This window comes from Aquarana catesbeiana, linkage group LG04 (assembly GCF_042186555.1).
Source record: "Aquarana catesbeiana isolate 2022-GZ linkage group LG04, ASM4218655v1, whole genome shotgun sequence".
NCBI classification, from domain to species: Eukaryota; Metazoa; Chordata; class Amphibia; order Anura; family Ranidae; genus Aquarana; species Aquarana catesbeiana.
The window spans coordinates 59,730,671-59,746,272 of record NC_133327.1 but is presented as its reverse complement, the minus strand read 5'-3'; the positions used below and the strand labels follow the sequence as shown (position 1 = coordinate 59,746,272).

The following is a 15,602-nucleotide window of genomic DNA, read 5'->3' as shown; positions in this document are numbered from 1 at the left end:
TCCAGATAAACCAGGCTCCTCCACCGCTTGCCACCTTTTATCTGTTAAACTCTCCAAACCACCCAGAGAAAGAAAAACAGGGGGCTTCCTTCGTGAAGTATGTCCAGTTTATTGGTGCACATAAACAATACCAGAGTCCATAAATATAAGTTAGAGAGAAGAAAAATTGTATTGGCAGGCAACGCTGTATGCAAGGATGGGACCAGGAACGAGATACGAGCGTGCGTCCCACCTTGCGTTCCAGCCTACACTTCCGGGTATGACGTGTGAGCGTGACTCCCCCTTACGCGTTTCGTCATAGGACGTTTTCAAAGACGGTGTCGACGCCTACGCTTCACACATTATTATAGTCATACGGCTCACACATCTCCTCCCCAAATTATGGTAATATCGCTCGGGGGGTGGGGATGTGGTAGAGCCGCTGAGCCATCCTTGTACACAACAGTATAACATACAGAGCCTTTACAATTCTAAACGATATCTAACCTATTACAATCTTTTGACTAATAATTTTCTCTCCAGGTGTTCACATTTAGTACAGCCACATATTTAAGGACTAATTGCAATAGACATTATGTCCGGACTTTTAATTATGTGGTAATAGTGGAGATAAAATTTCACATATCCTAAATGTAGTAATAAGATAATTAAAAATATAATTCAATAGGTTAGATGCAAAAAATTAAAAATTAAAAATTGAAAAATTAATTATAAATAGAATATTGATTATAAATCCCATAAAATAAAATAAAATAAAATAAAAAACCCCAAAAATGTTGCATTTTATTATGAAAAATATATATATGCATATGCAAAAAAGTAAATTAAATCTTAAAAATTAGTTAAAAATGTATGTGTGGAAAAATTTTTTATGATAAAACTGTATTAAAAATATACAGAGGTATTATTGAGTTTAAGTGTATAAATAATTGCCATTTCCCCATAGCAGACTAAGGGGGGATGTAATTTTATATTCAAGAATAAGGATAAAATAGTAAGGTGTACTGTTTCTGATACCAAGTACATTTATACCTATTTATCAGTAGGAGCAAGATTATCCAAATGGGAGGGGCATTACAGGTTAATAATACTATTTCATATATTATATAAACACTTCTTGTATCATGGGAGTAGGTAAGTGATCATATGGGGGTCTAAATTGGCCTTCCATTATATAGACCGTATTCCCCAGCTTCAAATAAGGAAATTAATACAAACCAAGAAATAGGGAATAAGAAATGGGGAAATCTACACAGGGTATTGAAAATGAAATAAGAGATCAAAAACAAAAAATAAAAAATAATAATAAATAAAATTAATAAATAAAAATATAAATGAGGGATCAAAAAATAATATAAATAAAGGATCAAACAATATAATAAAAAATAAAGGATCAAACAATATTATAAAAAGGGACCATATCCTAAAAGGATACCAATTAATCATCTGGATTAGTGCCTGTACAATGGGAAGATGAGAATTTTCTCATTATGAACCCAGAGAGAAAAAAAAAAAAAAAAAAAAAAAAGAAAACTGGGCTTATGTCCAGAAGGTGTTTAAAACATCCGTTGTCAGTAAGTATATACCTTAAATAAAACCCCTCCATATGTATTTTATGACTATTTTAGGGGTTGGCTATATAGCAATTTAAGTCTATGTCCAAGTTGAGTCCTTTCGGAGCAAGGGAACCTAGCCGGTAAATCAGCTGGTTTCATTCCTGGAAATTGAGGTTTCTCTATTTCCTCCACGCCAATGTTCCTGCACTAAGTCGATCCCATAAAAAGTAAGTACACTAGGATCCCTGTGGTGAACCTCATCAAAATGTCTGGATAAACTATGATTGGGGAACCCCTTTCTTATATTTTTAATATGTTCCCTAATTCGGACAAATAGGGGTCGTGTGGTTCTCCCCACATATTGGAAGTGGCAGGGACATTCCACAATGTACGTGACATGTGTGCTTCGGCAGGTAATTAGTTGATTAATCTGGTACTCTTTATGGTCAGTGTTCTGTTTAAAGTCCTCAAGATGGCTGAACAGAGAAAAGAGGGCAGGGACAGCCAGGGGCATGGACATGGTGTCACTCTGAAGGGCTTTAGTATGTTCTGCAAAAGGCAGCAGTAGGTCATGGAATGATGTGAGATTTTGCCATTCACTAGGGAGCAAGCTGTCCCATCCCATGTTGTTTGCGATTTGGCAGACTGACTCTTTCAGTTTGAAGAGTCTTGCGACCATGTTGAATGTAGTTGACCAGCGTGTAAGGCAGACATTTAAAAGAATAAGGCCACAATGCTCCAATAGCTTCTGTGTTGCAATTGAAGACTTGCGGAAGAGGTTCACTATTGACCTTGCTTTATCCAGTATTCTCTTCACACTTGCCTCCTTATGCACCATGTGGACCACAAGTTGCAAGGTATGCACCACACATGGTTTCCGGTCCATGTTGATCTGTTGGTACCTAACAAGTGGAACACACAGACAAATAAGCATAAAGTATAGAAAAAGTTTCTGTTCCATTCTATTATTGTAACACATAACATTTTATGGAAATACTTTTACAGTACACAAGACTACAAATAAAGTGGAAGAATAACAAATGTGCCCCCGTAGACTAGAGCAGATAGCGCCCCCATATCAATCATCTCATATCCATGTGATAATTGACCGGTGTCAACCATGTCATCATGTAAAAGAGTAATAAAAATGGCTCACCGCAGATCATCAATTTCAGTCTCAGACTCAGAATCACTTTCCGTCATGGCGGAGTCTTCCACACTAGAGCTGGGTGGTTCTTCTGCTGCTGCTGTGGTTTGTTTAAATGCTACCACCATATTGCTCACATTGTCTGTTATCACTGTAAGGATCTTCCTCTTTGGTATGTTCCACTCTTGCAAGCATTTTTCCACACATGATTTGCTTGACTGTGCAGTGTGTGGGTGAGCTACTTGTTCAAGGACCAACAATATGTGTTCAGGTTTATGTTGTTCAACACAAAAGTACCATGCACTTATGGCAAGGAATGAAGCTGAGAGTCCTTTTTTGGTCCACTAATGAGTGCAAAAAGATACTCTTCGAGCAGCAGCCACTCTCTTTTTGAATTTTTGTTTTTCATCTTCATACTGTTTGTCAATTAGATTGCTTATTTTAGTTTTCTTTGGAAAAGTCAGCTTCTTATCTACTGTCTCCATCATGCTAACAAAGTTCTCATCTTCAATCATTCTGACTGGTAATCCGGTGCGCCCAATCCATCTTGCTATGGCCTCCTCCTTGGAATGTTGTTCCTTAGAGTCAATTTTGTATTTTGAAGCACCTAAAAGAGCAGTGCAAATAGTTTGATGTGGTTGTGCACTGCCACTGGCTTGACTTTGCCCATCATTTGTGGTTTCTGTATCTGTGGGGTTGAATTAGGGGGAAAAATTAAAGTTATTCTGATTTTACATTCTCTCTCACCCCACACAGTCAGCTCCAAGTTGTCTCTCTATAATATACTACATGTATAGCCCTTCCCAGTGCTGGCCTTAGGCCTTTAGGTGCCTGTGCTGTGCCAAAATTGACAATGCCCCAGCCCCTCCCAGTGACCACTGAGCACATCCTTCTACATATATTTTGGTGAGATACTTAAATTTGGGGAAAGCAGCAGCTGATTGATATTATGAAATCAAATCACTCGCCCCCCTTTAAAATTCAGTGATTAAAGTGCACAACATAGACAGACAAAGAAACCGATTTTACTTCAGAATAACATGCAAGAAAGTTTATAAAAAAAAAATCCCTGCAATGCCAATGTACATAAAACTGTTCCCAAAAAGTGGAGTTAAGTGTTGCTGTGCTTACCTTTGTATGAATTTCAGGATGAGTTGTCCACAAATGACGCTTCAAGTTTGGTGTAGTTTTACCAGCGAGTGTCGCTCCACATGGTTTGTAAAGAATCTTGTTGTCCTTAACATCAAATGTAAAATACATCCATAGATCTTCTCTTTCTACCTTCATAGATCTTCTCTTTCTACCAGTGACAGTCACAAAAGCCGACATTTGTGGTATAGTTTGGAGTCATGCACGGACGTTGGGGAGGAACTGGAAGCCTGTATGCTGCAGTGCAGTGTGCACAGTGGTCTGAATAGAGTAGGCCTGTAAAATTTGGAAATAAATGCAGCACACAGAGTGCTGGAGCCTGGATGGTGGTCTGAGGGATGGCCTATAATCGACAGTGCAAAAGGCCTGGATTCCACGGCCAGTGGTCACAGGAGGCCTGCACAGTGGCACTTGCACTGGAGCACAGTGTGCTCTGAACAGACAGTGGTCGTCTGAGGGGAGGCCTCAGGCCTGCTGTACGCCTGTACCACAATTATTGTACTGCAAAGTACTGCACTCACACAGTCTGTTCTGCCTCTGGTCGCCTGGCACAACGTCAGGAGGAGTCGGGACTTGGGAGTTGGGAGGCCTGTAATGCACACAGTGCCACTCTGACTCACACTCTCTGGCTCTCTCGGAGTCGGCACGGTGCTTGCTGGGCGCAGATTGTGGAAGTAGGGGGAGCTCCATAAAAAAATGTAAGTTGATAAACGTCCCTCCTTGTCATTATCGTCTCGTTGACGCTCGATAACGAAAACTGAACGGATTTTCTTCATAGTTTTCGTCAGTAGACAAAAATGTGCTGTACTTTTCGGATTGTTTTCCTCACTGTAAAAATGCCGCTGACAAAATTTTTGACGAAAACGTTTTCGTTGACAAAATTAACACTGATTGTCACCCTGGGACAGGAAGTGTGTTACTGGCAAGATCACAAGGTAAAAAAGACTGAAAAAAAAATGTTGCTGCCAATACACCTAAGGACTGGTAAGCTGCAATACAGTATATTACATTTTGGAGGGAGTTTAGATACACTTTAACCTTTTTCCTAACCCCTTTCATAGACTTAATTCCAGATGGTTTGCCAGAGGGATGCACAGGTTTTCCATACTGCATGCAGGCAGTCTCATACATGTCTAATGGGAAGCAACGGCTGGTAGTCCAAATTTTACAGCCATGTCTGTGCAAGTCTCTAAATGCACACTGTCTTCTTTTGGGGTAGGGCACTTCCACGGCTGTCAAATTGGAACCAGCGGCTGTGTTTGTGCAGGTCATCCTGCATCCCAATAGAGATGAACGGTACTGCCTGCATGCGAATGCAGGGAACACCTGTATATCCCGTGCAGAATTGTATGCATAGGTACGCCTGTGTAAATGAGCCTTATAGAGGCCACCTAGCAATATAGCCTTGTTTGTTTTAATAAAAAAAAAAATATTATTATAGTTATTGGTATATTATTCACATAGATTTAAACACATGATGATATAATGGGCATACCTCTCAACTTTCTGAGATAGGAATGAGGGACACCTATTAGCAAAAGTATGTAGGCATAGGACACACCCCCTACCACGACCCCCTTAAAGATTGTACAAAAAAATGATTGTTTAAACCACAAGGGCTTTTTTACCACTAGTATTCCTTTTATACCGGCTTTTGGAATTTACAAATGCAGCAATTTAGAAATTGGATGAAAGTTTAGCACTTGAAAACACTTTTTGATAGCTAAATAGTGCATTTTATATACAACTATACAGATCAGACCAAAATAAGGGACAAATGAGGAGGAAAGAGGGACAGAGGGACTTTGTTCCAAATCAGGGACAGTCTCTCCAAATCAGGGACAGTTGAGAGCTATGTAATGGGGAGGATTTACTAAAACTGGTGCACTCGGAATCTGGTGCAGCTGGGCATAGTAACCAATCAGCTTCCAGGTTTTATTGTCAAAGTGTTACTAAACCCAGGACCCTGCATTCACTAAATCTGATCTCCCACAGTACACAGAACATGGAAATGCAATTTTTTAGTAAATATAAAATGCTAAATATCTTTTCTCATGAGCAGTGAGAGCAGTCTTGTGACTTCTATCGGTGGCTGTTTAAAGCTTGTAGGAGGAGTTTTCATTCTCCTCTGACTGTCCTATGAGGCTGCATGACCCCTGATCTTCTGTCTGGACAGTGATGATTGGCCCTGTGCTGATCACACACACACCCTCTCAAGAAAAAAAAAACCCTCTAGCAGTACACACCAAACTGAGCATGTGCAGAATAAGTTCAAAGGCTCTGTACTATCAGCAGATTGATTGGGAACAGTGGAAGAAGGGGAGGATCAGAGAAGACAGGATCAAACTGCCTTTTTATACAATACAGAGGATTAGCCCCTTTCCACACTGAGTATAACAAGCATGCTTTTCTGCATATACAGATTTTACTGTTGTGGGTTTAGTAACACTTTTTTTTTAAACAAGCTGACATTAGAAGCTGTTACTATGCACAGCTGCACCAGATTCTGAGTGCTACACATTTAGTAAATCTCCAGTGTGTACTCCTTAATTCAGTCTTTGATTATCTTAAGCAAAATCTCACTTCTGGTCTGCTGTAAAGCAGTAGGAATAAAGGTGTCTGTAGATAGATAAAATCAATAGCGTTCCATCATTTTAAAACAATCATTTGACCATATGAAAGTCTGTGTTTTGTGATTGATCATTCCAGATGTTAAAATCTAATCAGCATTTAAAATTCTATTAGCTGGTTTGGATTCTGCAGTTTGTCTAGACCTGTTTACTTTTTCTAAAGTGCTGACTGATAGTGAACAAACTGCTATCCACCTACAAAATTTTCAAATTGGGTAAACAATTTGAAACAATGTGTGGCAATACATAATTATATATGTGTAGATATAAGGCTGATGTTGATGCAGATTTTGTCTTTTATGTCTATGGGGGTGTTAGCTGTATGTAAAGGATGCCATTGGTTAATTACATCATTTTGAGGATCCAACCCATGGTATCCCAGCTAATCAAAAATTTCGAGTCATTTTTAAAAACTTTGTTTGCGGGTCATCTGATACAACAAAAACCTTAAATATTGCTTGTTTTCTTTTCTGTCCCGGTAGTGCTAGAGAAAGGCTTGACAAAAGCCCTGAAGAAACTGGATGATTACCTCAACACACCGCTCACCGAGGAGATAGATGCAAATAGCCGAGAAGAAGAAAAGGTCTCCAGACGGAAGTTTCTGGATGGGGATGAATTGACACTTGCGGACTGCAACCTCCTCCCCAAGCTTCATGTGGTCAAAGTAAGTCAACCAGGATCTACAGGAAACAGAGAAAGTAGATCATGGCATGGGGTAGTAGAAGAATCTAGTCCCATGACTCCCATCTTATCTCCATGTAATACAACTTGGATAAGTGCATCTTGCTGCCAGCTATTTGACTTTTTGCTGTGTTATAATCCCACTTTTACACTTCACCAAATGATTTCATTGTCATAGTATACTCATTTTGAATGGCCCTCATATTTTTTGCATGGTGTGTCATAGGCCCTACTGCCTTTGACTCAAAGTAACACTCACAACTATGTTTGTGATGGAATTTAAATACTCAGCATTCAATTATCATTACTGCAGATTTACTGCTAAGATGTTTTGTCCCTTACTTAGCGTTATATTATTTTGTTAAATCCAACTTTTAAGCTTGAGAATCAGAGCGAAAGATCACCTAAATTGTGACAGATCCTGCCTGGTCAGTTGCTTGCCTGCTGCCTCCTGCCTCTTACATATTCTTCTTTCCCAGCTTCTGGGTATATTGTGGGAGGTCAAGAAGGTGACCTGTGACCTAAGATTCAGAGTCAAACTAAATAAGGGGGCAAATGTCAAACTTTAATAAATATGTCATAGGACAGGGACAGAGTGTTGTCACCCAATAACAGAAAGTGCCTTAACAATGACCCTCATGGCAGACAGACTCCCTGGGTATTATTTGAATGAAAGACTTAAACATATTGACAATGACTTATGAAATTAAATTAACATGTCACCAATTATAAGAGAATTTAGTAATTTGGTTTAATCTACTTCAGGCCCTTGCACAGTGGGCCATTTAGCTGCTGTGGATCCCTTCTGGCATTTTAATGTTTCAGCTTGAATGGGTTAAATGCTGTACTGAGTGGTACCTGCTTTTAGGGCCCTATGTAATCAGGGAATCTGGAATGCTCGGTTTAGCATTTAGCCCCATCCAGCCGCAGCCTGCCACAGACTTTTTCAGGGTGCAATCTGTGGCACTGGATGCTGCACTTGCCACTCCTGGGCATACTACAATGCTGGGATAGATACAGTGCAACTAATCGGCCCCATGTGCAAGGGGCCTGAAGAGGAACTTCCACCTCCAAATGAAAAAAAAAACAGTCCATGTGTCGTTACCTTTGAAGCTTTGTTATTCTGCATGGACATAATTACAAGTCCAGTGATCTGTTCTTCTCTTGCACCACTCTCCTTTTACAGGTCCTGTCCCATGCCTTTCTTTTTTGTATGTCATTGGGAATCAGCTGGTTCTTGTAGTCAGCCCCCAATGATGCAGCACCAGATCTAGCACCATACCTTTGTTAAAATGTTGCCATCTGAGGAGATTTTGCAGGAATTTATGAAAGGTGGCTAGTAATGCCATCTGAGATATGCAAAATAGGTATCCCAGGAGGCAGCAGGACAATGCTAATGTCAACCTTGCCTAGAATGTATCCCAGGAGGCAGCAGGACAATGCTCATGTCAACCTTGCCTAGACGAGGAAGGAAAGAGTGAGAGTCAGCATTCTCAATCTTTTTAATTAGGAGGAATCTTTAAAATAACTTTCAGGTCTCAGGGAAACCCTGCCAATAATTCCTGTATGTACAGCTCACTGTCCATTAGCACGTGGGAAGAATTCCTCTTATAGGCAGCTAAAAAGACCATTGGCATCAGTGGTTATCTCTCTAAGAGGCAGAAGTTCCTCATTGTTCCAGGAACCCCTAGCAACATCTAGAGGAACCCTAGGATATCTCAGACACTGTGTTGAGAAAAGCTGATACAAAGGGTAAAAAAGGTATTTTTATCATTCTAACCATATCACACCCTTCAAGTTTTGTTAAAGGAGATTGGAGAGGAATGATCTGATGCATACTTTAATTTTTGCTAGAAGGTCCTCTTAAAGGACCGATGTTCTTGTTCACTGTTTCATTTCTAGACTCATAATATTCATCTAATTCTAATTTAGATTGTTGCAAAGAAGTATCGCAACTACGAAATTCCATCAGAGATGTCTGGTGTATGGCGATACCTGAAGAATGCCTATGCCAGAGATGAGTTCACCAACACCTGCGCCGCGGACAAAGAGACAGAGCTAGCCTACGCAGATGTGGCCAAGAGGCTTTCCAAGTCATAACTACCGCAGAAGAATTGGCTGAAAGATCCTCTGACCAATAGACTGTTCTCCGTTTTGCCTTAGGATGAATCTCCTCCAGTTTCTCCACCCCCTACTGCCCTTGCTTCCAGATACACCAATGCTGTGCTGCTTGGCAAAGAAGAGATTGTCTTTAAGTGAAATTTTGGACGGAATGAATGAATGAATCAGCACAAAATGAAGGGACAATGACAGCAAGCTTCACCGTGCGCGTTTCCCTCCATAGATCTGAAAAATCATCTTAAGGCAATAACGTGCATTCATATATAAAGTATTTTTGTAATGTAAGCTGACTCATTTAAGAGTGATTTATAAAATGTATTATTTCATAGCTAATTGTATGATATCACTGATCCTTCACAGTTCACTACAAGCCTTCAGTATACCTCCTGACTTGTTAAAGAGGCACTCCAGGACAGGGGAAAAAAACTCCATATAGTACCTACAGTATATACAGAGAGAATTGTCCATATATATGTTTATTTAAAACAAACGCTAAACGTATTTTTAAACTGTGCTATGTATGATTACCTATTATAATATTGGATTAAATGCTTGCCAAACCAGCTTAAATTTTAAGTTAAGCAAGAGCTTGACAGAGCAAGGGTGACTGACCACTGGTCCTAGTCCGCAACTCTAATGGTGTGGACAAGTGGCTGGACAAACTGTTTACGCAACCTAAAGATGGCCATACATTTATACACCGTCCTCCTTTGCTAAGTACAATTGCTTTGGTCCCACAAGAATTCTTGTTTTCCGTGAGGAAGGGGTCCTGGCTTTTCTAGGTTGAGGCAGTAGCAATAGGGAAAGGTTTTCTAAGCTCTCTGATGACTTTTCCCCCTTAGGACAGTTGTTCAGAGACTTTGTGGTCTGCTACATTTGATCGCTAGCTTTGGGGAGATTTTCATCTAAAATTAAGAACACCAAAAAGATATGTAGACATATTTTGTAATTGAATGAAATTGAAAATTGTAATTGACTGAAATTCTAAACATTACTTAAAGGAGCTTTTGCATCTTTCCGGGGTTTGCAAACCATTTCGCAAGCTTCAGGAGCCATTTACACCTAGCTGTTGTGGTGTGTTGCAATAATGCCCACCTTATACATTAACATACATTTTGATACACATTTTCAATGTATTTTTGAATTTAGAATTTGGAGTGGATAGGGTTAAAAGCCATTGACCAAGGCATGCTAATACCTGTTGCATGTTTTATGCATTTTGATGCCCTGTCATTGACTTCTATGGGCCTTCCAACACACTATTCCCAACTCACATGTTTCTGAAAAGTAGCTGTTTGAGTAAGTGGGTGCCGCAGCGATCAGCGGCTGGAACCGTTGATTGTCAGAGCAAGAAAATATCACCAGCACCCTGCAGTTCTCCAGAACAGGTCCAAAGCTTTATTCAGCAATCACAATAACAACGTTTAGGGATCTGAAGGACCCCTTCATCAGGAATGTGACAAAGTGAAATACACTGAACAACATATTTAAAGAACCATCTACAAATCAGTGACCAAAGAAATTAGCTCAGCCCCACCCCTGAAATCATATTGACGTCATATTCCTGCCATATGGCGGGAATATGATGCCATTATGATGTCAGGGGTGGGGCTGAGCTAATTTCTTGGGTCACTGATTGGTGGATGATTCTTTAAATATGTTGTTCACTGTATTTCACTTTGTCACATGCCTGATGAAGGAGTCCTGCGAGGCTCCAAAACGCTGATTCTGTTATAATGATATGATCCTGAAATAAAGCTTTGGACCCGTTCTGATGATCCACGTGTGTGCTGGGGATATTCTCTTGTTCCCAACACACTAAAACACGGAAAAAAATTGAAATGTGTGTTTTTCAAAATGCATGTAGTGTTGAGATGAGGGACAGACACTTTTAGTATTATGGGTAAATTGGACATGTGATTTCGCTTCTCGCAATGCGTACATTAAAAATAGATAATTGTCAGTTACAGAAGATGTAGTCGCACAAAGCAGCCACATTGAACAAGGAGCATGAAAATAGCAAGAAAAGTCTTTGTAGATACATCATTACCAATGTAATAGCTTGAATAGAGAATTTTAGTTACTATAATATATGTGTTAAATGGAACACTTCAAGAGAACCAGTCACAGTAGGACTTAACATCTGGAATATTTAGTCTTAGTTTATTATACCTGCACTGGTTTACATATTAAAGATTTGCACTTGCCCCCTTATTTACCTTTACTTGTCTGAGCTCTGTCTTTCGAGTCAGAACTGTGAAGACTCCTTATTGACGCCAAGATCCTGAGTGAGCATAAAAGCCTTAAATGACAGTTAACAGGAATGTAAACAACTGCAGTGCTCTGCTATTTGATGCTGTTATGCACACTCAGGATAGGAGACAGCTCGATTTATCATCTTGATGTCGAGACTGTCTCTATATGAGGAATTCCAAGTCCACCAAACACAACCCTAAATCAGCTCATATTTAAAGCAGCCCCCCCCCCCAAAAAAAAAAACTCTCCTCACAATATCAGTTCTTTACTTCCACCTTTCCTGAGACATTGGTGATGTAGCCAAGGCTTCCCAAGTGCCTCCTTGAAAGTCTACATCACCTGTGCTTTCCAAGGAGCTCCTGCAACTAAATTGTGAGATTTGGAAAAATCCCATAGTTTTGATGTTGCCATGGCTTCAGGAACATGATTGTTGGTAGCATAATTGTTGCCAGGGCCATAGCAACATATAAGCAATAGCAAGCAGCACATGCATGAGGACCAGCACTGACATCATTGGTGGACCGGCAAAAAGATAAAGGAAGAAGCTGGCCACTGATGTCTATAGGGCAAGATGACAGCTCAGATTTGGGAGATTGGGATAATAGGCGTATTTGCAAGTTAATAAATATTTTTATTTCGCAACAGCTATTAGAGCAAGGGATCATTCACAGGTGACAGCAACAGTTTTAGTGCCCCCCAAGGGCCCATCTAAACTCCGCTCAGGGCTGTACACATGCCGTGGCTGCAGCAAAAATTAAACAGCATCTCACTTTCAGCAGGTAGTACCACTGCCAAAAGCAGCCCACTCAAGTGAATGGGGTCACACTAAAACCGCATGCCATGTGCGGTGGGTCAGCTTTTTGAGTGTTAAAGCAGGTGGTGAGGAGGGGACATATCACTTCCCCGCTGCCTGCCAAAGGCTTCATGTACACTACAGCATCTAAACTTGAGTTTAGGAGCTTTTAGCGTTTTTTTGCCAAAGCTCCTAAACTCAACTCCATAAAAGCCTATGAGGTTTATTTATTACAGCTAGAGAGTGCAAAATCTGGTGCAGTTGTGCATGGTAGCCAATCAGCTTTTAAATTCAGCTTGTTCAAATAAGCTCTGACAAACGAAGATGGAAGCTGATTGGTCTTTATGCAGAGCTGCACCAGATTTTGCACTCTTCAGGTATAGTAAATTAACCCCATAGTGTCCATATACGTATAGGTCTTTAGCAGCGTTTAGGAGCCGCTGCGGTTAGGGGAGGTTCAACTTCCCACTCCTGAACGTGGCATAATCGCAGTCAAGATAGGAACATTTTCACTGCTGGCTGTGGGAAACCACAAAATGTGGCAAAACCATGTCAAAATGCGTTTTGCCGCGGTACATCGTGGCCAAGTGTACATAAAGCCAAACACAGTCTTAAAAGCAATCCACCAAAGATCGCTTTCCAGAGGGGCACATGTTAGGTGCTCTAATGGTGGCAGAGATGGATGGCGGGAAGGTCTGCCTTAAATAAAACCATACCCTAATTCCTCCAGGGTCCAAATATTGGCACAAACTTGCCAAACAGGGACAGTTGGGAGGTATGCCTTTTAGATAAGTACACCGATAGCTCCTTAATGAATTGTAGATTATTCTGCCTTTTTCACACGTGTGGCCTGTATCTTGTTTGAGTGGACACTGCACAGTGTACATGGCATTTTATCAGTGATTTCCACATTTCAGAACAGAATGAGAGGCACTGACACTGATGAGGCCTACTGAAGAGGAGGTGTGTAGGCTTGAATTATTTATTTTCTTATGACAAGGCTTTTGTGGCTTCTTGGATAAATTGCAGTATATGAAATTCAAATAAATTCATCTGAAAACTTGTTGGTATTTTATGGTTAGTGCACTTATTTTTGAATGGAATGTAGTTTACTGACTATTTGCCTTGACTGAAATGATAAAAATGAAACTATGAGATCTTTTTTTATAAAGATTTGCAAAATAATTAGCTCACCTTTCTTGATTTTGATGTCCTCCCAGGGCCAAAGTTATACCTTCTTCTCCACTAGGCCAACCGTCATGGGTCCTCCAACTAAACCTGGCCATACATGGCTTGAATTTCAGCTGATTCAGTTGAAATTCGAGCCATGGGTGGCCCTGCCAACATCACCCAACTATTGGGACAATTTTTGATTGAGAAATTAAATCGAAGGAATCAGGTGGAAAAACCTCATCTGAACAGCGACTGTAGCAAATCAGTTGCATTCACTGTTTGTGTATTCTGATAGCCTCAGGCTCCTGTCAGGATACTATAGCCATACAATCCAGCGAGAGCATCAAACAAGCTTTTAGGTGTCCAAGGTTTTTAATGATAAAACGGATTCATAGCAGAATCAGGGGACTCCTCATTTGCTGCATTTACCAACACTGGCTTAGGTTGTTCTCCTGAAACTGTTCTCAATAGTAAATAGAGTTGTAGATCTATTTGGTATCTGCTCACCCGAGTCTGTTTAACCACAGTCAAAATTCCTAAGCCCTGACGAAGGGGGAGTATGTTTTGCCACTGAAACGCATTGAAATTTTTCTGGTATGAATCAGTTTTATCATTAAAAACCTTGAACTCTTGGATGTTTGGCACTCTCATTAGATTGTACATGTGTGGATTTCAACTCAGGGTCATTTCCTTGTTCTTGAGGAGAGTTCCTGATTTGTGGAGTCTTGCTGAAACACAGCCAGTGTGCCCAGTGACAGTTTCAGTGAGCCTTAGAAAATTGAAATCCAGCACCCTGTTTGATCTTGTGTTAGAATACAATAGCGGGCTGCAGGAGATTTGTCTATTCAAGCTGTATGGACAGCTTTAGTATCACACTAACATCATAGCTACCCAAGCCACACCAGGACTGTGGTAGTCTATGGCTGAAAAAGACAGTGTCAGTACACCTAGAACCGACAACTAGAGAAAAAGGCATAACACTTTGCTTGCAGTTTGATGCCAGGTAAACAAACCCAAAATGGGTGAAATGTAAGTACATAACATGCTACTCCACCAAGAAATAAATTCACAAATTGTGCAGAGACTACACATGAGCAGAATTACTTCAGCAATATTGAAATTTTACTCTTATGCCGCGTACACACGATCGGGATTTTGGTCGGAAAAAGATATGATAGCTTTTCAGTCGGGATTCCGCTCAAGCTTGCCTTGCATACACACAGTCACACAAAAGTTCGATGAACTTTCGACCACCAAGAACGCGGTGACGTACAAAAGTATGACAAGCCGATAAAATGAAGTTTAATGCTTCCGAGCGTGCGTCGAATTGTTTCCGAGCATGCATAGGAATTTTGTGCGTTGGAATTGCTACAGACAATCGCATTTTCGGATAGGAACTTTTTCCGACCTAAAAATTGAGAACATGCTCTCAATCTCTTGCTGGCTGGAATTCGGCCAGCAAAAGTCCAATGGAGCATACACACGGTCGCATTTTCTGACCATAAGCTCTCATCGGTCTTTTGCTGGCCGAATTTACAATCGTGTATATGCGGCATTAAGGTAACTCAGTGAGCTGCTTAAAGGGTATCTAACCCCAAAAACAAAATATTGAATATTTTACAGCATATTAGTGGATGCATTCATTTTCTTTTTAAGGCGTTTTTTTCCCCATTTTTCTCTATTTGCAAAAAGAAGTAAATATGGACACCACTACAGAAAAATTGTATTATTGCAAAGATTCATGTATATTTTTATATATTGAAAAAAGCACACACATCCCTCTCCATAAAAACAGGACAATGTTGTCCAGGTATTCCTGCACACGTACTCCTATATCTCCTGACTGTGATTTGTATTAGCTGGAACTAAATGTTCTAGTCTATAATGGATTAATTTGGCTTAACTGCTAACTCTAAAAACTGCAGACATGAAGTTCAGAATATTGAAATGTACATTCCCACTGCCGATTTATTAGTTAAAGTCTATCCACTAACAAATATCCGCTATATCAAACCACATGGGTGTATATATATATATATATATATATATATATATATATATATATATATATACAGTATCTCACAAAAGTGAGTACA

General features: G+C 40.1%; 1 protein-coding gene across 2 annotated transcripts in view; it reads left to right on the top strand.

The window, feature by feature from the left end:
- CLIC5 (chloride intracellular channel 5) overlaps nt 1-10,765 on the top strand; it is a 204,587-nt gene extending 193,822 nt beyond the window's left edge. The window contains exons 5-6 of one of the 2 annotated variants that reach the window (XM_073625243.1): nt 6,965-7,146; nt 9,096-10,765. In XM_073625243.1, the coding sequence (XP_073481344.1) occupies nt 6,965-7,146; nt 9,096-9,263 (350 nt within the window). In that variant the 3' untranslated portion in view covers nt 9,264-10,765. The remainder of the gene's footprint in view (nt 1-6,964; nt 7,147-9,095) is intronic. The other variant, XM_073625244.1, reaches the window with a different exon arrangement.
- The last annotated feature ends 4,837 nt before the right edge of the window (nt 10,766-15,602 follow it).